Genomic DNA, 22,886 nt, shown 5'->3' on the forward strand with positions numbered 1-22,886 from the left:
GGTGGCCCATTTTCTACGTGCGGTCGGACTTAAGCTTCATGACCATGGATCTAGGTCAGGTTGAGTTTTCGTTCCGATCGAATTTACAGATCAGCTGTGGTGGACCAGTTTCAGTTTAACGGTCACCGGCACTCGATCAGGGCCACAAGTACACCGACATGTGTGGGATATTTCTCCTGATCCGAGGGTGTATTTGGGTCAGATTCTGATGGTCTGAATCCTTATATTTGACCCGCAAGCGACACGACTCAGATTACTTAAATCCGGATTTTCATTTCTAAATATTTTCACGTTTCTCACGCACTTTGCTCCAGGCTCAAGTTGTGCATTTCTATACACAATTATGACTTAATTTCTGAGGGGGTGGTCAAGTCCAGTAATGCGGTCATATCCGTATAGTTTCGGGGTAATTGGACTTTCGACGTGCGGTCCACGTCCGATACGGAGTTTCGGTGTGCTTCCGAGAGCAACCGGGTTTAAGGACGGATTCTAGATTTCAGGATAATGTAGCGTCAATGATTCTGCACGTTTTGGATCTTGCAGATCATATTTAAAGTGATTAGTGCTAATTTCATAAGCACTCTAATTTAGCATTTGCAACATTAATCTAATTTCTAAATGTTTTGGTCCCAGGTAATTTCTGCCTGAGGTGGTATTGGGGTTCTTATATGGATTTTTCTGAGACGTTACATCATGCCACTACAATTACATTGACAAAGCAATCTTAGCCGTCCAACTAGCGGCCATCAGGCGGATTGTTGAAGTAAAATAATCGTGGTGGAAATCGGAAGGAAAAATCAGATGGTTAATATTATCTTCTCAGTCTAGTTTTTATGTTATGCTCTGTCCACAGCTGCTTCGGAAATTTGGACGGCCTGAAAATGCCGTACAAACTATCTCATGCGTACGGTCGAAGAGTCACCACCATTTTAAAACGGTTCTAAACAAACGGACTCAGATTCCGCGGTGACCTCTACGGTAACTAGGTCGGTTCTGTGGGACCCGCCATGATGTATGTCTTTCATCCATGCTGTCCATCCATTTTTCCAGCTCATTTTAGCCAATTAGTCCAAGAATGAGGTAGATCCAAGTCTCAGACGGACCACACCACAGGAAAAAATGGCGATTGAACGTCCACCATTAAAAAATTCCTAGGGCTCATTGTAACGTTTATATGCTCTAACCTGTTGATAAGGTCACACGGATCCGGATTGAGGGAAAACACAAATATCAGCTTGATCCAAAACTTTCCTGGCCCCGGGAAGTTTTTAGTGGTGGGCTTTCAATCACCATTGTTTCCTGTCTTGTGGCCCACCTGAGTTTTGGATCTATCTCATTTTTTTCATAATGCTATAAAAAAATATGAAAAAATGGATGGACGGCATGGATAAAACATATAAATCATTGTGGGGTCCATAGCACCGACAGGGGTCACTAGAGAATCCAAGTGCTAAACAAACATACGAGTCCGGCCTTTCATATCGCCTCTCCTCTTCCTGCGGTGTGACCTGTGCTGCTGCTATCATCTCCGGCAACACAAAAAAATGCCGACGGCCAGAGCAGAAACCTACACGCTCTCCACTTCCAAGGCGTTTGCTCTGCACTCGCTTTGCGTACTCGCCCTAGCTTCTGCTTTTTGGATCGCTCGAAACGTACACGCCTCCAATCTCATCTCCAATCCCACCCAAACCCTCCGTCTCCTCTGGGTAAAGAAAAGGAAAAATCCAAACCGTCGATTCGCAAGGCCTTTGTACATCTCACTTCTCTCTCTCTCATTTCGTTCTTGTTTTTTTTTTTTTTCTCGTTCTTTTCTTTCTTCTGCAGGCGATTGAAAGCCCGATCGTGATTTTCGGTTACAGCTTTCTTCGACGAAATCCCGATCATTGCTCGGTAAATCTGAATTATTTTCTGCTTTATTCGTAATTTCTTCCCTTTTTTTTTTTGGGTTTTTACTGCAAAATTCCTTGGATTTCTGATTTTACTCAGCAATGCCTTGACTTGAAGGATGAGCAGTTTGAATGACCAAAATGCCCTCAATTCGAGATTTTTATTTTATTTTATTTTTATTGTGGAGCTGATGTGGTGGTGTGTGTATGACCATCCAACCCGTCCAACAGATGTAACCTATCAGGATGATCGGATGAGGAAAAAACCAGGCCGATCCGATCATCAGATGGGCCACACTTGAATTTGGATAATTCCGGGTGGTGTGCATGGCTTTTTTATGGTGTGGCCCACTTGATGATTGGACTAGCTAGTTTTTTGGTTGTTCTGATCATCATGGTGAGATACACATGCTTGGATGGGTTTGATGTCGCCCACACACCATATGGGTCTTACAACCTGATAAGCGCCTCTTGGGGATTTCACTTACGAGGCATTGTTTGGTAAAATCAGAAATACTGAAGAATTTGTGGTAAAAATCTTTAAAAAAAAAATTGATTGTGGTATTTATTTGTTTTTATAATTTCTAAGAGTAGTTTTATGGTATGGGGCCTGCTTCATTCTGCAGCACATGCCTGTTTTCAATTCTGGCAACTGGGGCATATGACCTTTTCAGTTGAATGTTTAACCGTTGTACTTTCTTCTTAACTGTCTATGCCAAACGAGTATTTCACAGAGAGCTGGCAAGGGATTCCATTAATAACTGGCCATTCTGATCCTTTGGCACAACTTCATTCATTTAGTAAATCCTTTTAGGAGGCCTCAATGACCATAGATCGAACCTATCCAATTTTGACAGTGCCATGGTTGGCTGTTCACAGACTAGCTGTTCCTACCGTTTCTTTTTTGGGGTCAATATCAGCAATGCAGTTCATCCAACGATAAACCTAATCCGAATTATAGTGCTATGACACAATCAAACCCGAATGAACAAAATGTTGAATTGAATCGTACCAGCAGTGTGAAAGGAATACCCCACTAAAAGTGAAAGTGACTCCATAGCCCTGAAGTTGCTCATTTTAGTATGCAGCTTTTGATTTTCCAATTATTTCTTCAATGTTTAACTGTTGTATTTTCTTCTTAACTGTCTATTCATAGGCTGCAACTTGAAAGGTTAAGAACTTAAGATTGTCCTATTTGTAGGCCGAAGTGGATGGATTATGCACAAAAAATATCCTCCATAGGACATCTTAACCTTTCGATTTGTGGCCTATGTATAGACGGTTAAGAAAAAAAAATACAATTATCCCCATTCATCTGAAAATAGTTGTCGAATGGTGCTTGGGATCTTCCAAGGCCTATGTATAGATGGTTAAGAACAAAAATACAATTGTCCATATTCATCTAAAAATAGTCCTAGAATGGCACTTGGGATTTTCCCATTTGGGAGAGATTTGGGGCTTTGTCCATCCAATGTGGGACACAACAGACAAGCAATCCAGATTACTGAAATACAGGCTGTGATGATCAGAATTGAGAATGTGCTTATACTGTGCAAAGACTCGCTTATCATTCAATTCCTCTTTCTAAGAGAAGTTGACTTTTTACAGTATTGGAAGGCGGTCGGACGGGGAATTTTAGGACTTCCTGCAGGTAGAAATTCTGATACTTATATGCTCTTTTTTCTGTTACCTGTGGTTCCAACGTACATGTGGTGAATGTATGTGGTGATCAGGACCATTGATCTACTGAACCACCATGTGGCTGGGCCTGGGCCAAAAATTGCAGTGATCAGATAATCCTTGCCCTCTCATTCCTGTGAGTTATAGTCGACTATGTACTGTTGCGCAGCTGATTAATGGCCCTCATCATTGTGCTGATATGCATGCATTGTTAAGATGTTTTGGTGCTCACTTTGCTGAACTCCATAAAATGCACATCATACCAGCACTCTTATTTGGAAGCTCTTAAAGAATCTCGTTGTCAGGCACAACAGGAAAAGAGAAATGCTCCGATATACTTGATGCACCATAAGTTACAGTGCAGTGAATTGCAATTTGGACTCGTGGACGGTCCAACCAATTGATCTGGAACATCCTTCAGTCCAGCCTTCATGGATCACTAGGTAAATCAGCAACAACCAGAGGATCCTATCCATCCATCCATCCATCCATCAATGCCCTGCAAAATTGATGGTAAAAAAGGGGTAATCAGAAAGAGCCTGACAATTTATCTGAACCTCAATTCAATATACTCCTTCACCCAACTATTCATTTCTCCATGGGGGTTGTTTGGGAGTGTGTATTCGGTGGTAATTGATGTGAATCAGTAAAGTTAGTGCTTTTGGGAGTGTATTTGCTGTGAATTGGAATCCAATTCACATTAAATTCACCAAAAATCTCTTGTTTTTAAAGCACACCAAGACCCTGTGATTCCAATTTGCATGCATATCGAGTACACACTCCCAAATGACCCTATTATGGGTGTTTGCATTCTCCTTTCATATCTTTACTACATAAAGGCCCTCACATTGCACTCTCTTTATGTTTTTTCTTGCAATCCTTTTTCTTTCCCCAATTCTTCAGAATTTACAAATGGCAATTCGTTTAAGTTTTACTTTGCAGGGGCTCTACTAAATGCCTTCGGAGCTTTTATTTTGGGTGCACCTATTCGGATTGAGTAAGTTAAATCCCATTCACTTACACACACACACACACACACACACACACACACACACACACACAGTGAAATGTTAAGCTGTGCACCAGTTCTCATGAGAACTCATGAGCACTTTTTGATACATGACGTGAGAGCAAAATCTGAACCGTCCACGTGATGCGGCACCCCATGAAGCCTCTAAGGTTCAACTTTCAGCCTAATCCAAAACTCTGGTGGGCCATGAAAAAGGGAAACAGTTACCTCCCTTGATTTTCCTCTCTCTTCGCTATGGCTCACCAGAGTTTTGGATCAGGCTGAAAGTTGGGCCTTGGAGGTTTTATGGGGTGCTGCATCACATGGATGGTTCAGATTTTGTGCCCATGACATGTGTGCAAAGCTGCGCATGGGTGCTCATGTAAGAAAGTGCGCAGGTTAGCATGACTAAAACAAGAGAACTATGTTCTTGCTTGTACTTGCAGACTCTTATTACTAGATTTGGGTAATTAGAATAATCTTTTTTCATGCATATTTTCCATGTTTGGAACAAGTACTTGGCAAAGAGCATGCGTTATTACTGAAAGGATTTAAAGTTTTTTAACTCCTTTTTTGGAACAGGTACCTAACAAAGACTATTAACTGGTCCCTTCTCATGTCATTGTTCACTGTGAGTAAACCACTCCATGCCTTCTGAGATCATCGTTTTTTTATCCACCTGTAATGCCTTCTTGTTGGATTTTGTTTGGGTGGTAATTTAAATGACATGAGTAGAATCAGTAGATCCCTTTTAATTGGAGGGATACCCGGGTTGGAACCTTGATATTCACAAGGATATTTCCTCCTACCTTCAAATTTAGAGTGGCATCTAAGTGTGCATTTCGAGAGTGGTAGATCACAGTGTGGAATCCTAGTTTCAGAAGAAATTTCCTCAATTAGGATATCGTAGAGTTTGCAAATCTAATGGAGATGCTTCATAATTAAGGAAGTCCATCGTCTGGAGAGGATAGATGGGTTTGGAACCAAGCAAATTTGGGATTTTTACAGTGACATCTTTCTATTCAGTGCTTCAAGCTCTCGATATCCTGTACTATAAGTACCCCGTTTGCCACATTTGGAAATACCTGATTCCTCCTCGAGTGGTGGCCTTCACTTGGCTGGCAGATAAAAACAAAATTCCTACTGTCTAAGACCCGAGGAAATGGCAAATGATTCTAACCAATAGATGTATTGTGTGCTTGAAAGACACGGAAACTATGGTCCATCGTGTATTGAATCCTTCAAAAATTTATGGGTCATTTACAAAAACCTGCCTATCTTTTGGTCTATTTACAAAAACCCGCATACTTTTAAAATATTTAAAGTAATGCGCCTACCCTTTTGCTCCGTTATCGATTTAACCGTCTGGCGTCATATGCTGTTGCGATTGCATACGGTTTTAAAACCGTATTTTAAGGCTAAAATGCCCTTCATTTGAGACACGTAACATAGCAGACAAAGTGACAGTCAATGTTCTTGGATCCCAAGCTAGGCGGTGCCTGCTATGGTGTTTGTGAGAAATCCACCTTTCACATGTTTTGCCACATCATGTTATGGCATGAGCCAACAAAACGAGGCAAATCCAAAGCTCAAGTGGGCTACAGAATAGAAAATAGTGGAGATTGTATGCCCATCGTTGAAACATTTGTGAGGCCGCAGAAGTTTTGGATCGGGTTAATATTTTTATTCTTTCAATTCATTACAGTGGTAATGACATTATGAACAGTTGAGCCACTTTATGAATAGTTTGGATTGCATATAAATATCATAGTCGGCCCCAGAATGTTTTGAACGGTAGGCAGCCCCTTTCCACTATTTCCAGTCATGTGGCCCACTTGAGTTTCGGATCTGCCTAATTTTTAGTCTCGTGTCTTAACATGATTTGTCAAAACTGATGGATGGAGTAAATTTCTCCTAAACATCATGGTGGGGCCTATGTGCAGTGGGGTCATATATGTCATTCAAACATCAAATCGGCTAGCTGTAATTGCTGGCAGCTTTCGCAAGAAAGGGGAATGGGTTAAAGTATGGCCCTTGTTTCATTTAACACGGTACTGCCCTGAATGTGAGGCCAACCTTAATGTACCAATTGTATACCCACACCGTCCATCTGTATTTTCACCTCATCATAGGGCGTTATCTGAAAAATGTGGCAGATCTATATCTCAGGTGGACCACACCATAAGAAACAATGGTGATTTAACGCCTACCATTAAAAACTTCTTATGGGCCAAATAAATTTTAAATCAATCATATATATATATATATATTTCTTTCATCTAGGTCTGTGTGACTTTATCAATATGTTGGATGTTCAATAAACATTATGGTGGATGCTATGAAGTTTTTAATGGTGAGCGTTCAATGACCATTGTTTCGGGTGGTGTGGTCCACCTGAAATTTGCATCTGTACTAAAATAAGCGGTAAAAATAGATGGATGACGTGAATATATGATGAACACATTGATGTGGGCCCTACGGTCAGGGTCTCACCCCATCGCTGGTTCTAGGGTCTCAGCTAAGTTGCACTCCCCCATGGGAGGGAGTTGATTAGTTGTGACCCTGGTCTCACAGCACATGGTGCTTGCCTTGATTGCAAGGCCTGCCTTGATGTATTTATTGTATATACACATTGTCCATCTGTATTTCTAGATCATTTTGTGGCATTCTCCAAAAATTAAACAGATCCAAATCTTAGATGGACCTAAACACAGGAAATAGTAATGTTTGACCATTAAAAACTTTTTGTGGGCCACAAAAGTTTTGGATCAAGCTGATATTTGTTTTTCCCTTCATCTAGTTTTGTGTGACCTTATCAAAAGGTTGGACGGTGTGGATATACAATACATGCATCAAGGTGGGCCCCACTATTAGGGCCGTGCCTTGTTGGCTAATGCCAGGGTCGCACCTACTCTACATCCTTAGGTGGTAAGCTAGGTGAGGCCCAACATGATGTTTGTGAAAAATCCACACTGTCCATCCATTTTTCCATATTATTTTAAGGCATGACCTTGAAAATGAGGTAGATCCAATGCTCAAATGGATCACACTAGGTAAATATATTTTACGGTTCTAACATTGTCTACCTTTGAAACCTTCTTAGAGCCCTCTTGCAATTCGGATCTAGCTCATTCTTTTGGCTTATGACCTAAAATGGGCATACAAAATGGATGGATGGTTTTGATCAATTGTATACGTAACAATAAGCCCCGTAGACTCTTTCGCAAGTTGTCCCCAAACAACGGGTAAATTCGTGAAAACGAGTGCCCTTAAGGGTGAAATGGTAATTTTCAGGCCTTAATGATGCTTTTCCGTTTGCTACAGTTAGTTAAAGTCAGCTAAACAATTTTCTCACCGTCTTTTCAAACGGTAGGCGCATTATTTAAAATAACTTAAAAGCAGGCAGGTTTCCAAATATCGACTAAAAGGTAGGCAACAATCTCTAAATATCCATTTTTCTTTTGTTTAAGACTTGTATAGTAGTTCAGAACCATTTAAAGATTGTAAATGATTATTCAATCATACACATGGCATAGCTGCATGGAAATCTAGACTGTCCAAACAATTTATCTAATTGTGGATGGAGAAAACAAAATTTTTATTGGGAAGATGGTACTAACCATCTGATTTCCCTATGAATTTGGACAACTTACTATTTTATTCTCAACCGCCCATTCAATAACCACTAATTGGATGGTTAGGATTGCTTTACCGGTGCCAGTTTACGAATACGCTCCATACACAATGGGGCTCACAATTTGGATGATAGCTCTACGTCAGTGCGATGTATGAGGAGAAGAAGCACCACATTTTCAAAATGGTAGTAAACTAACACAGAAGTCTTGGTGCCATTCTCGTAATTTAATGGAAACCACGAGATTATTTGTTTAGTTAAGAAGCGAAACAACGTGATGCTCCCATGCTGCACATGTGGGTTGTCTTGAAGTCTCTAATCTCTCTCTCTCTCTCTCTCTCTCTCTCAATTTAAGCTCCCTCTGTCTGTGAGAATTGTTGGAATTGAATGTATTTCCTTAGGTATTCTCACCCTTTGTCTTGATTCCTTAGCTTGTTGTGCTTCTTTTGAATCAATCCCAATGAGAAAAAACAACCCCAAAAATATCATCAAAATGGCAAGAAAGAAGAAATCATTCTGAATTAATACGAACATCAAAAACCATTTTTCATTCAATCTTTTCTCTATAAAGAAAAGGGACATTTGGGGATTGCCGCCTACCTTTTGGTTGATATTCGGAAACCTTGCTGTATACTGTTTGAAAAGACGGTGAGAAAATCGCTTAGTTGACTTTGACTAACTGTGGCGGACGGAAAAATGCTGTTAAGGCCTGAAAATGACCATATTTCCCTTAACGGTACTTGTTTTCACGAATCTATCCTATTATTTGGGGACGACTTGCAAAAGAGTCTATATGGGGTCTATCGTTACCTATGCAGTTAATTGAAACCGTCTATCCATTTTGTATGCTCATTTTAGATCACGAGCCAAAAGAATGAGTTAGATTTGAATTGTAAGTAGGCTCTAGGAAGGTTTCAATGGTGGACAATGTTAGAACTGTAAAATATATTTACCTAGTGTGGTCCACTTGAGCTTTGGATCTACCTCATTTTCAGGGTCAGGTGGTCCACTTGAACATTGGATCTACCTCATTTTCGGGGTCATACCCTAAAATGATATGGAAAAACGGATGGACAATGTGGATTTTTCACTAACACCATGGTGGGCCTTACATAGCTTACCACCCAAGGATGTGGAGTAGAGTAGGTGCAACACTGGCATTAGCCAACACGGTGCGACCCTAATAGTGGGGCCCACCTTGGTGCATGTATTATATATCCGTGCCGTCCAACCTTTTGATAAGGTCACACAAAACTAGATGAAGGGAAAAACAAATGTTAGCTTGATCCAAAATTTTTGTGGTCCACAGGAAGTTTTTAATGGTCAAACGCTATTGTTTCCTATGTTTAGGTCCATCTAAGATTTTGATTTGCTTAATTTTTGGGGCATGCCACAAAATGATATGGAAATATGGATGGATGATATGGATATACAATACGTACATCAAGGTGGGCCCCACTGTCAGGGTAGCACCGTGTACGGTGAGATAGGGGTTGCACCTAATCCATTCCCTCCCATGGGGGAGCATGACTTGGTTGCGACCCTAGAACCAACGATATGGGTGAGACCCATGGTATTCCAAATCGGTTACGTAACCACACCGTCCATATATTTTTACAACTTATTTTAGCATATGGTCCAAAAAATAAAGTAACAAATTTCTGGTGGACCACATCACGAGAAATAGTGGTCATTGAACACTCACCATTAGCATCCACCTTAATGTTTATTTAACATCCAACCTGTTGATAAGGTCACACAGACCTGGATGAAAGGAGAAAAAAAATATAAGATTGATCTAAAACTTATTTGGCCCATAAGAAGTTTTTAATGTTGGATGTTAAATCACCACTATTTCTTATGGTGTGGTTCACCTGAGATATAGATTTGTCTCATTTTTTGGATAACGCCCTACAATGAGGTGAAAATTCGGATGGACGATTTGGATATATAATTAGTACATTAAGGTTGGCCTTACATTCAGGGTAACACCGTGTTGTATGAGATAATAGCCGTGCCTTAACTCATTTCCATTTTTTGCGAAAGCTGCTAGCAATCACAATTGCCTGATTTGACGTTTGAATGACATATCTGACCCCAGTGCACGTAGGGCCCACCGTGATGTTTAGGAGAAATCTAGTTTGTCCATCCGTTTTGGCAAATCATGTTAAGACATGAGAAAAAAAATTAGGTAGATCTGAAGCTCAAGTGGGCCACATGACTGGAAATAGTGGAAAATGGGCTGCCTACCATTCAAAACTTTTTGCGCTCGACCGTGATATTTATATGCAATCCAAACCATTTATAAAGTGGCTTAACTATTCATAAGGTCATTACTACTGTAATGAATTGAAAGAATAAAAATATTAGCCTGATCCAAAGCTTTTGCGGCGCCATAAATGTTTCAACGATGGGCATATAATCTCCATTGTTTTATGTTGTGGCCCACTTGAACTTTGGATCTGCCTCATTATTGGGCTCATGCCATATAATGATTTGGCAAAATATGTGAATGGGGTGTATTTCTCACAAACACCATAGTGGCCAACCAAGAACATTTACCGCCACTTTATCTGCTACATTACGTGTCTTAAATGAAGGGCATTTTAGCCTTAAAATACGGTTTTAAAACCGTATGCAATTGCAATGACATATGATGCCAAGTGATTAAAATGATAATGGAGTACAAGGGTAGGCGGATTACATTAAATGTTTTAAAAGTAGGCGGGTTTTAGCAAATAGACTAAAAGATTGGCGGGTTTTTGTAAATGGCTCAAAATTTATTGATGCATTGTGATGACATTAGTTTAACTGGAAAATCTTGGGGAGGTTATTTTCTCTTTTGCCAATTGGTTGGGTCATGCCCTGAGATACTGAGATTCTTTTCACATTTTGCTCAATCAAGAAGGAAGAAAAGGATCATATGGCACTTGGTCCTCCTTGCTATCATTTGGGTGATCTGGTTAGAGCGTAATAGCAGGACTTTCAAGGACAAGGCATCTAATCAAGGCCAGGTCTTCCATAAGGCAAAACTGTTTGTTGTGGAATGGCCTAGAGCCTGTAGTGCATTTGGGTGGCCTTGTGGAGGCTTTTCAGGGTATCTGGGGGAATTTCTCAGTGTTGTATTGATTGGATAACCTCTCCTTGCCCTCTTTTGAGTTTTGCTTTCCCCTTAATAAAAGTTTCAGTAGCCGTTCGAAAAATCTGTGTTTGGATGTTTGGAGATTGTGTGGGTGGAATTGATTTTGGATGTCTTGAGACTGCATAGGTGGAATCAATTTTGCCCAGAACCGGTAGGCCAGTGGTTTCAGGCATGTAAAAGAGCGGACTAATCGATTTTGGGGAGAAAGGCAGAGGACTGAGAGCCTGCCTTTGCAATATTTTATTTCGGTGTCACTCCCAAGTGCCACACTTAATCAATCGCAGGTTGAGTCTACTTCCAAATGCAAGCTACTGCTTGGTTATTTTCATTGGCAAATTTGATTTGATACAGATGCTATTCTTCCATGTTAGTGTCTCTTGGACCAAAGCTTGTTCCTATGTTGGATCTTGCAAAATTGCTCTGGAAGTTCATCGCAACAAACCTTGCGTGGAACTTTTGTAACCTAGCATGTTTCGCACTAACCTTGGAACTAACTAATTCAATCCCGTTTGCTTCTTTCATAGTGTAACCCATTCTGCAAAGTCTAGCCACTTTATTGTTGGGGCATCCTATGGACCAAAATAAAAAAAGGAAGCCAAACAAGTGTCAATGGTGAATGTGCTTGTTGATCCAGACCATTCATTACAATGCTCGCATTTTGGATAGACCGGTTCCTAAGAAAAAGTCGCCCAGGATGTCCATTGATTAGATGGTCAAGACAAGTTCAGGCAATGGTAGATATTTGATCATCCAGTCATGAGCTTTTTAGGAAACCTAAAATGGCCATTGATTGGAGGTTACAATTTCTGGCAGTAGTACAGTTTTGACCATCTAATCAATGGGCTTTGCAGGGGACTTGTTGGACAGTTAGGATCATCCAATGAATCTGTTTTTGAGCAGTGGCCTATCTGAGAGGTGGTGATCCTAATGGACGGTGCAGGTTGAGGAGCACCTTAACTGATGGTTGTCCATGAAGACTCTCACTCTTTACCCATAGGGTTAAGTTTAACAATCCCTTGGGCTTAGATGCATATATGGGAGCTGATCAAGTGCCTCTGGAGGCAGAAGATACTGTTCCTCCATGTCACCGCTGCCCATGTGTCATACATGGATGGGACTAGAACCGTCCATTCAATGGGTCCAAATCAACAGAGAACAGGCCATAGGCTGGAAATCATGCTGTTTAGATGATTTCATGGAGCTGTACAGTTGGTCACCGAAAGACAAATGGCCAACGGTTGACATTCGATGAGAAAAAAAGGTTAATCTATTAGTCAGTTAAGATATCCACAATGTTTGGTTAGAACATCAGAGAGCCAACAGGATGTATGGCTCGAATCGTCATGCACATTTGCCACACTCACGATACACTATATGGAGGCACAAATAGGCACCTGATCTTTTCCTTGAATTGTGGTTTAGGACAATATCCATGTCCCAACCAGTCAAACCGATAATGGTGCACTGTGGAAACATGCTCAATTATGACATCAGAAAGCTGGGAAGATCCCTTCATTGCAGCTAATTAACCTTACCAAAGACAAGGAGCATTAGCCTTATTGAATGCCTCTGGGTGTTGTGTACATCATGTTGTAGCAGTTACTTCAGAGCGGAGGCCAGTAACCCCTACAGTCTATGAGTGATAAAAATGCTTTTATACATTGCCACTGTTGAGGCTAATAGAAATGTTGCATATTCACAGTTGACACTTTTTCTTCACATTTGACACTTCTTCATTGATATGAAAAACCTACTTCCTATACTCAGCATTAGGTCTGTCAATGGGCCACGCCTGGGGTACGTCTTAGCCCGGATTGGACTGTTTCGGGCCAGGCTGTTGGGCCGGATGGCCCTACTCAAAATTCAGATTTTCAGGCCCGAGCCCGACCCATTGGCACCCCTACTCAGCATGTGAACCAATGGTACTAGAAGAATAGAAGTGGTAATATTAACTACATTTCATGTGTTTATTTGACCATTCAAAGTTATAGAACTCAATCTCATAGCTTATCAAGACATTAGTTGCTTTTCATGACTGGCAGTGATGCAAGGTTAGTATTTAACTCTGCATTTAACATCATGGGAGGTATTTTGAATTAACCAACTTCCATATTTCTGTTTGTTTGTTTTTGTTTTCTTGTGTTTCTTGCTTATATTACAAGAATGCTGACGATTAAGAATTATTCAGTTTTATTTGCATCTTTTTAATCGTCAGCCTTATATTTGATAGAGCTTGAAGGACGGGTTGATATCCTGTGTGTCATTGCACTATCTAGATGTAGATGAATAACTGCTGCAAATTGATGCATGCTCATGGACATAATTAAACAGCGGAAATAAAAGGAATAAATGATCTAAAATTCTAACAGTAATCATCATAACTGAGAAAATCATAAAGGAAACATGCAATGGAGCGGGCCATCACCACAACCATGGATTATGGAATTCAATTACTACTTAGGTTGGATCCGGCGAGGGATGAGACCTCCCGATCTTGCATGGTCACACCCAATCGATCAACGAAGATCACTAGTCCGAAGAACCAAGAAGTTTCTCGGATTAGGGATTTGAGAATTTAGGGGTTTAGGGTTTAGATCGGTTCTCAAGATTTTGATCGAAGAAGGATTAGCCAAAACTGAAAAATAGAAGGAAGAAAATTATTACCTTGAAGAAGTTGGAGGGGCACAAGAAGAAATTAGAAGAAGAAGATCAAGGGAAGAGAAGAAGCACCATTAGAGAGAAGAGAGGAAGGAGGCAACCAAAGGGTTTGCTTTTCATTAATCAATAGTTAAAATTCGAGTTTAGGGCTTTAGCCCACTTAAATAAGCAAATAAAGATATAAAATTACTAAAATACCCCTAGAATAAGCAAATAAAGACATAAAATTACTAAAAGACCCCTAAGTCAAAAACGCGCAAATAACATCAGTACGGGAAAGTTTGGAAGCTCGATCTTCTTTCTCCAATCTTCCTTCACATGTGTCTTCCCTGAGTGGGGTCTTCTATATGTCCAATCACATGTGAAAGGTCTTCAACTCCTCAATAGTCGCCTATCCACAAGGACGACACTTGTGGTTGGCGCTTTCTTCGTTGGTACACCTTGAATGCGCTTGTGTCCGCATCACTATGAATAACTGCTGCAAATTGCTAGCTGTCGATTATTGGATATCATTTCATTTGGACCATGAAAGCTGTTTGAACCTGATTGTAGATGCATATTATGTTTTGTATACATATGCACCCTTTCTCATACTACAAATACTCCGTGAATATGAATGCATGCTATGTGGAAGAGGTTTGTTAATTGCACAAACACCCACTTCATGGGCCCCTCAACACAGTACACATGCCAACCTGGCATGTGTCAGACATTTGAGTTGTTCATGAGATGGGCCCCACCGTAAACGTGAGCTGGATCAGAAGTCAGGCTGGTCAACTCATCAGGCAAGCAACCCCTCTTAAGAAAATAATGAGCAGCTAAAATAAATAAATTTGCCGACTAGCGTTTGATGCGCCTGGCTGGCCCTTTTGATGAGTTGACAGCCTTGATGTTTGCTCCAGGTTATCTTTATGGTGGGACCCACCTACGCACGGAACAGATGCCTGACATACTATGTATAGAGATGCAATTTGAAGAGGGTGCATCTGGGGCCAGCAAAATCTCCTATCCAGAGCTACTGCAGAAGTTGTATTTCCTGCATCTGTCATGTTTGAGGGAGTTATTTGATACTCTGGCAGGTTATGGCACTTGATAGTTGCACGCATGGCGTGCATTAACTCAAATTAGACTAAATTGTGGAACCCACCATTGATAAGTCACAGTCACAAAACCAGATTGGCTGAGCAATCCTAACCTTTGATTAGTGGGCACATGTTTGCTAAAATATGAGCGTCAGATATTTCTCATTTTTAACTGTCCAGTAAATTTCCACCAATCTTATATCCAGATAATCAAGTAATCATATTTTTTGGTTCATTGTAGATTATTATTTTTTGCACAATGATAAAATTTTATTTAAAAGAAAAAAGGCTGCAGCCAAAAGAATTACAAGAAAAAACAAGAGACAAAAGAACAGGAAACAAAATTACAACTCCAGCCAGCTCTCAGGCAAATGATCTAGAAACTTTGGTTCATGGTAGATCTAAATTGGGACCCATAATTTGGACAGTAGTTTGAGTTGCTTGTATGCCATGTATGCAATTCCATAGTAATTTATTAATTTATAAGTGCATGTGTATCATCCATCACACAGCTAGAGTATCAAAGTCTCTCTCCATAGTAATTTATTAATTTATAAGTGCATGTGTATCATCCATCACACAGCTAGAGTATCAAAGTCTCTCTCTCTCTCTCTCTCTCTCTCTCTCTCTCTCTCTCTCTCTCTCAAATAGTTGTCCTATGTCTTTTTTAAATGAATGACAAACTATTGGTGTTTTGCCAGTTTGTCCCAGCTGCTTCTGTTTTTGGCTCCTCATGGAAGGATTGGCAACGTCTTTTTGCACATTCTAAGTATGCATTTCCTATATTTTGTGTTGATCGGCTTCTTTCCATGCATTTATCCATAGATGCATTGCAATTGTGTATGCATTTACCGCTAGCATTTTGCCAAACCATGGGAGTTTCACAACTATGGTTAAAGAAGGGTAAAATGTTCCATGTCTCCTGCTCATTAGATGAGCTAGTAGAGACAGTGCAATGTGTGAATGATACAGGGTTCAATCCCTGGTATTGTTACCTTTAAAAAAAATAAAAAAATAAAATAAAGAAGGGTAAAACATTCCATATGACTGTCACACATACACGATTCTTCTATTTATATTTTCCTTTAAATCAATTCAATTAATTATTCGGTGGCAGACCAATTGGAGGTGTTGACTATATGATCAGTCTTCCGGCACATGGAGCTGTTATTGGTGCATGGTTTGGGGCTTGGCCTATGCCACTTGATTGGGAACGGCCATGGCAGGTAATTGATTCCTTGATCTTAATCCTAATATAGTCAAGTAGAAGACATTCCATTGTTTATGCTGTGTTTGGATGCTTGAGTGAATTGAATAAAAGAATTCAACTTAATCAAAGAAATGGCATGCATGCCTGCACACAGTTTCCTAGCATTTACAATGAAGAAGTATCCTCAAATTGTAGTGACATTTCTTTAAGTCCTACTTGAAAGTTGATGTAATTGCAATTTTAAATCTGACCCTCAAGTGAATGCTATGAAAGAAATTACAGTTTGGTTATTTCCGCTTTATTAATGGTGTCAATTCAGTTCGATAATTGATATCCAAATGCAAGTTTCTCGCTTGTGCCACCGTGTTTTATTTTCTTAGATGTCGACATGTGCAATTACACTCGAAATTATTTGTCATTTTTAATGACATGAAATTGGCCATCGCTTACTCTCAAATGAGGTTTGTAAGAACACGAGTGTATAAGTAATACCACATCCATGCTACTGCATGTGCCACCATGGCAGACAGGGACAATATCCAAGCCACCCACCAGGTGGGTCTGACCCTGAGGATGACGATGATTAGTGGATCCAACTGATTATTGGATCAGGGCATCTATATAGTGGGTTACCGCTGATGGGTGGATTGGATCTTGTAGCTATGTGCCATGTCAACACATATGGTGTGTACATGAGCTTTGTTGCACACACGTGTGGGTGCAGAAAGACTCCTCCCAAACACCTAATTTTTTCCTTAATTGCAAATATCCTTGAAAAGTATAGTTCTAATGCAGCATGGAAGGAGCTCAAGAGGGTATGCATGAGAAGAAATCATCTTTTTGTTGTAAGCCTGAACAATTTACTTCAATTGCGAATGCGCAGGATTGGCCGATTTGTGTCAGCTACGGTGCTATTGCTGGATATCTGTTTGGGACATTAGCATCTTTGATGTTCGTTCATGTGATCGGTAGACGACAACATATCAAAGGAGATTAATTATGGAACGAATGAATGTTTTTGGTTTTTTTATTTCAATTTTGATCTCTTTGAATTCTTGTTGCTTGTTGACCTTAGGAAAAAAAAAGAAGGAGAGTTCATTTTTGAACTTACAAGAAAAGGAAGAAAAAAATCATGTCATTTTTATTGGATTTTTGCATTACCGTGCTCCGTTTGCAAATCATTATCAGCGGTGCATGTGTGGAGATTATTTGTTGTATATCTGCAAATAGAATTCAGGCAGATCTTTACCTAGAGTAGATCATAAACCTTTTCATTCAGGAGGAACAAGAAAATTACATTGCAAGATCTTGATGAAAGAATACATCAATGAGTGGTTAGTTGGGCCATGTATGTAAGTCGATGTCATCCTCGTGGTGGGCCCCATTGTTGAGGGGTACCCGCCTGAAATGACAGTGATGAGGTGATTGATACTATTTTTGTTTTCTAGACTGCTGAGCATTTCCTTTGTATCTCACATCTGTTTCACAATTAGGTGGTGATCATGATTATCATTGTGTCCAATCAATACCATTTCCGAGCCCATAATCTGAATGGTCTGGATGGAATGAATATATCCGCACACGAATGTGGTGGATGGATGAGTCACCACCATCTAAGAAATGGTGAAAAAATGTGGCAAGTCCAGTCAAGTACTGGAGCACACGTGCTATGAATACGTAACATTGATTATTTTCCATCTAAGGATGCTAAACATCCATTTCCATTACACATGTATGGCCCACCCAATGAACCATGTGGCCAACTTTTGGTCCAGAGCGTAGTCAGGGTCCCTATAAGGAACGGCCCAGATCTCACATTTTCAATCCAACCGATCCTCGGAATTTCTCTGTTTATAGACCAGCACTTGTAGCCCGGCCGGGCACATCATTACCCTTGAATTGAGTCATGGACATCGAGAGACATCTCCACTATCTATGTAGGAACATCAGAATAGATGGGTCCATTTTAGTGGAGAGAGAGATAAAAACCGTCAATTTTCTTCATACGATGGATGTGTGGTTGGAACAAATGCATTGCTGGATGTGCAGCACGGGGAAGAAACTATCTCGGGGCTCACATTCAACTCCACAAATCCTCAATGTTAGGGTCATGGGTCCTACATGATTATTAGATCCTAGCCCAACAAAAGTAATACTCAAAGATGATGGATGGACTGTTGGACCATCTATAAAATGTGGGCCTCTATGGAACAACACATACTAATGGCCGGGTGTTGCCACATGGTCAAACCCTTTCTCCAAAATGCACGTGCATGGGCTCGTAAATTTAGTTGTTTTCTGATGTTAGATGAGCTAGGATGCTTGCTAGGCATATGTACAGGATCAATCATCACCGTGCATTCGATCATCACATGGTGAATCTCGACTGTCCCTCTCCCTACATGAAAGCAGGGTATGATGATCAGAACTGTTAATTTGGAAGGTCACAACATGGTAATATTCCAGTCGACGATTGGCTTGATAAGGGATGGTTACCCAAGACACAGCAACAATCTACATTCAATGGCCAGATCTCAAAATGACTGGATAGTCAAAGCTTCCTACCGCATGGTGACCACCATCTCGATGCTCTCAATCACTGCACATTTTGCCACGCATGATTAGGCCATGGTAATCCTTCAAAAGAAAAAAAAAAAAAAAAAAGAGTCTGGGACATAATTCTTGGATTTACATTCATGTTCCAGCCCAGTTGGCAAACTACAAGAATAGTTCCAGGCCTATCATCCAACGAACTGAATTGGGCTTCCAAATGGGTTAGGTCAATTGGTGTATTTGACCCAACCCAACAATAAATGGGTCTGGATCAAAATTAGTATGGAGCTGGCCTAAGTCCGAAAGTTTGACGTAAATTTCTTAATTAATGAAGTCTAGCATCTCTTAGAATCAGTTGAATACTGAACTGATTTTACTGATTTTTAAATGAGTCTGATTTGGGCCATACTAAATAGACCCGAAACACAGACTGGCCTGGAACTGACTCAGACCCAGGAAGTTTTTCTGTGCTGATTTTAAACGAGTTGAGTCTAAGAACCCATTGATGCCAATCAACCTGACCTATTTGTACCTAAGTCTAAATGGCCCCAACTTAAGCTTGGGTGGGACATCAATTGAAAGCTACCAAGTAAAGTTCCATTTGGGTCGGTTAAGCAAGTTGTGTCGGACAAAGTACAAGAGGCATTCGGTTCACAGATCAAGGGCTAATGTTAAATGATAGTTTCTAAAGATAATTTGACAATTTTAAAATGCATCCTTCATGTTTGTTTTAGAATATTGAGAAATGCAATTGATATGAAATGGTCATATTGCATGAAAGTTTACCTTTTAATTGGAGAGCATGAGATCCTTCAGAGAGTTGAGAAATATATCACTATAACATGCATGATGATGATAAAGAAATCCTGTGATATTAGGGGAAATTGAAAGTAGAGTTTGATTCTTCTAACACTCCATTCTCTTGTGATTTTACTTTAAAAATTAGTTGATTATAAAGTCAGGTAAATTATGTCTAAAGTTTTAAAAATCAGTTATTATTCTATCTATAGCAGAGTAATTTTCATGAATCATTCTTCGTAGTAGGTAGAATACAAGTAAATATAGTATTAACCTGCTTACCCCAAGATAGTGTTCAAGTCTTTAGATAGTTTGCAAAAGATTTAACTAAACAGAGTTTCAACATGATATTATATGTATTACCATACTGGTTGGTACAATTATGGAATTTAAAATTTATAAAAAATCTACATTAAAAACCTTATATTTAAATATCTCATTTAAATATTTTTAAATATGTAAAATAAGAATAAAAAATATGAGTATAAATTACAATTTCAATCCTCAAGTCTTTGCAAGACATCCTTACAATGGTGATTCACATGATGAGTCATGAATGTAAACTCTCTAATTTTTATTTGCATTTCCAAGTATACTTATTCGCAGTTTAAATGGGATAAGGTAGGATGGAGTTGAATTTGGAATTTAAAATATGGTTATATTAAAGAAGGAAAATTGATCACTTTGGACATACCATATCAATGGCTTGAAAATGAATGAGAGCATGATGACCCACTGTATTGCACAAGCTGACACATTCATGTGTTCTATCTTAGTTTTATACATGTTCATTTGAGTTAATAGATGACATTATGACCAATTATTCCACGCAAGCTGGCACATCCATGTGTTCAATCTTAGTTTTAGACATATTCTTCTCAGTTACCAGAATCTATAACTCAAAAGCATTTTGTCTCGGTACATGACTACCCTAAGCTTTGTGGACCTGAATGCCTGTATTATATCCATTCATTTAATTTATTTTACAATTAAATTTTTAGTAAATGAGCCCAACAAAATCAGGCTTATTCAAAACTCATGACTATATCACTAATAGTGGCATTGGAACTTTCATGGTCCACAAAATTTTTGAATATGCTCTTATTTGTTTTTTCTGTTCATCTTGGTAGGAATCACTTTACCAACACCAATGGGTTGGATGACATATGAAAATTAAACTTTGAATTATAGGGGATTCCTATAACTTGGGTCAACAGTGTTATGTGTATTTCAACCAAACTTTGGTGGTTTGAAAAAGCATCTTATCTTTAATTGACCACACATACTCTACGAAGCGATGTGTTGAAAGAGGTAAATCCTCTGAAAACAGAAATAGGGTATGTATGAGAAGGTATATTGTGTACTTGGACTCATCTGAAACAAAAAATATCAAGCTAAAGCCACTACCTTATTGAACGCCGATTCCAAAAGCTAAGGGACTATAAACAAGGGCACAGTCTCAAAACAAGACGGAAAAAAGATCTTTGGGCGTTCACTAATCTAATTAAACACAATCTTTATAAGCTCGATGTCACCTAGGGGTGCACATGGTTCGGTTTGGTCCGGTTCTGGGGTGAAATTAAAACCGAACCATTTCTCACGGTTCTAGGATTTTCAGAACCGGACCGTTAGCACCCTAGAACCGAACTGGAACCAGACCGTGAAAACCGGTTCAGTTTCTGATTGGTTCCACGGTTCTGGGATTTTTATAATCTAGCCCAATTGTATGTTCTATTTTATAATTTAGCCCATGTCCATTCGCATTGTGATTCATTTGATGAATGGTTTAGATATTGTATACGGTGTGAAAAAATACATTTATGAAAATAATCAAAAGGTACATTGTAAACCATAAATCATGAGTCAAATATACAACTAAAATATATTGTAAACTCACGGTTTTAAGTTTGGTTCCATGGTTCGGTTCCAAGTTTAGTTCCGCGGATTAAATCCATGGTTCGGTTTGGTTCTACATACCCCCAAACCGGAACTAAACCGAGCTAAACGGTTCTTTAATTTTTGGAACCGGAACCGATGCACTCTAGAATCGAATCGGGTCGGATTGGGTCTGATCGGGCCGGATCCACCGGTTCGGGTATGAAATGCCCAGCTCTACCTATCAACATGGTAGTATGTGTTGCGAGCACAATCGAACAACATGATATTTATTATTATTATGGACCGATTGATACGGCTATGAAGCCACTAATTCGGGAAGCCCAAACACAATACCCAATGGCTTGTTCAAATTAAACCACGTGAGTAGACAAGCCAAAACTCCTTCCAAACATGTATACATGAGCCACCTTATGAGTAGCTTATCTTAAGCAACTTACGATCCAAACGCCACTTGAAGATCCATCTCCATATACATGTGTGGCCCACCCAATGAACCAAGGGGCTTACTTTTGGCCCAGAGAATATTATTTTCAATCCAATCGATCCTTAGAATTTCTCTGTTTATAGACCAGTCACTCACAGCCCAATAGGCACATCCCTGCCCTTCATGGAGACATGGACATCGAGACACATCTATACTAATTCAATTTTCCCATGTAAGAACACTAGAATAGATGGGCCCCATTTAGATCCATAGAGAGAGAGAGAGAGAGAGAGAGAGAGAGAGAGGGATAACAACTGTTGATATTCTTCGGACGATAGATGTGCGGTAGCAACAAACTTAGGCTGGAATGCAATGATGGATGTGGACCATGGGAAAGAAACTTTCTGATGGCTCACATTCAACTTCATGAATCCTTAAATGATAATGTCTAGATCATGGAATCCAACATGATTACTGGATCTTAGGCCGATGAAAGTAGCATCCAAAGGATGGATGGATCGTTGGACCGTCTATAAAATGTGGGCCCCTATGGAGCAACACACAATAATGGCCCAATGTTGCCCTTTCTCCAAAATGCACATGCATGTTTCTAGGGCCATTAATGGGCCGTGTAAGGGCTGGGCCCAGCTATGTCCAAGCCCGGCCTGTAATTCTGAACCTAAGCCCAAATTCGGCCCCGGCCCATGACGTGCTGAAATAGTCCAGCCTGAGTCTGGCTTGAGACATTTACACAAAGCCCGACCTGAGTCCACCGGAGCACAAGCCCTGAATATCTCTGTGGATAAATGATATTTTGGTGTGCCTCATGTGTGAGAAAGATTGAGAGAATGAAAGAAAAGGGAGAAAAGTAGAGTTGTGCATGAACTGAGCTAGCTCGGTTAACTTGCCCG

The 22,886-nt window shown here is 39.9% G+C and overlaps 1 protein-coding gene across 2 annotated transcripts; it reads left to right on the forward strand.

Annotated features, from left to right (window-relative positions):
* The first annotated feature begins 1,449 nt into the window (after nt 1-1,449).
* Nucleotides 1,450-17,445, forward strand: LOC131230339 (uncharacterized). 2 transcript variants are annotated; one of them, XM_058226209.1, is made up of 8 exons: nt 1,452-1,706; nt 1,825-1,890; nt 3,495-3,537; nt 4,509-4,563; nt 5,158-5,206; nt 15,793-15,860; nt 16,209-16,317; nt 17,185-17,445. In XM_058226209.1, exons 1-8 carry the CDS (start codon nt 1,545-1,547, stop codon nt 17,296-17,298), a joined length of 666 nt encoding a protein of 221 aa, XP_058082192.1. In that variant the 5' UTR covers nt 1,452-1,544; the 3' UTR covers nt 17,299-17,445. The 2 variants fall into 2 exon arrangements, with proteins under 2 accessions (XP_058082193.1, XP_058082192.1); XM_058226210.1 differs by lacking the exon at nt 3,495-3,537 and having other exon boundaries at nt 1,450-1,706; nt 4,496-4,563.
* Nucleotides 17,446-22,886: the final 5,441 nt, after the last annotated feature.

This window comes from Magnolia sinica, chromosome 17 (genome assembly GCF_029962835.1).
Source record: "Magnolia sinica isolate HGM2019 chromosome 17, MsV1, whole genome shotgun sequence".
In the NCBI taxonomy this organism is placed as follows: domain Eukaryota; kingdom Viridiplantae; phylum Streptophyta; class Magnoliopsida; order Magnoliales; family Magnoliaceae; genus Magnolia; species Magnolia sinica.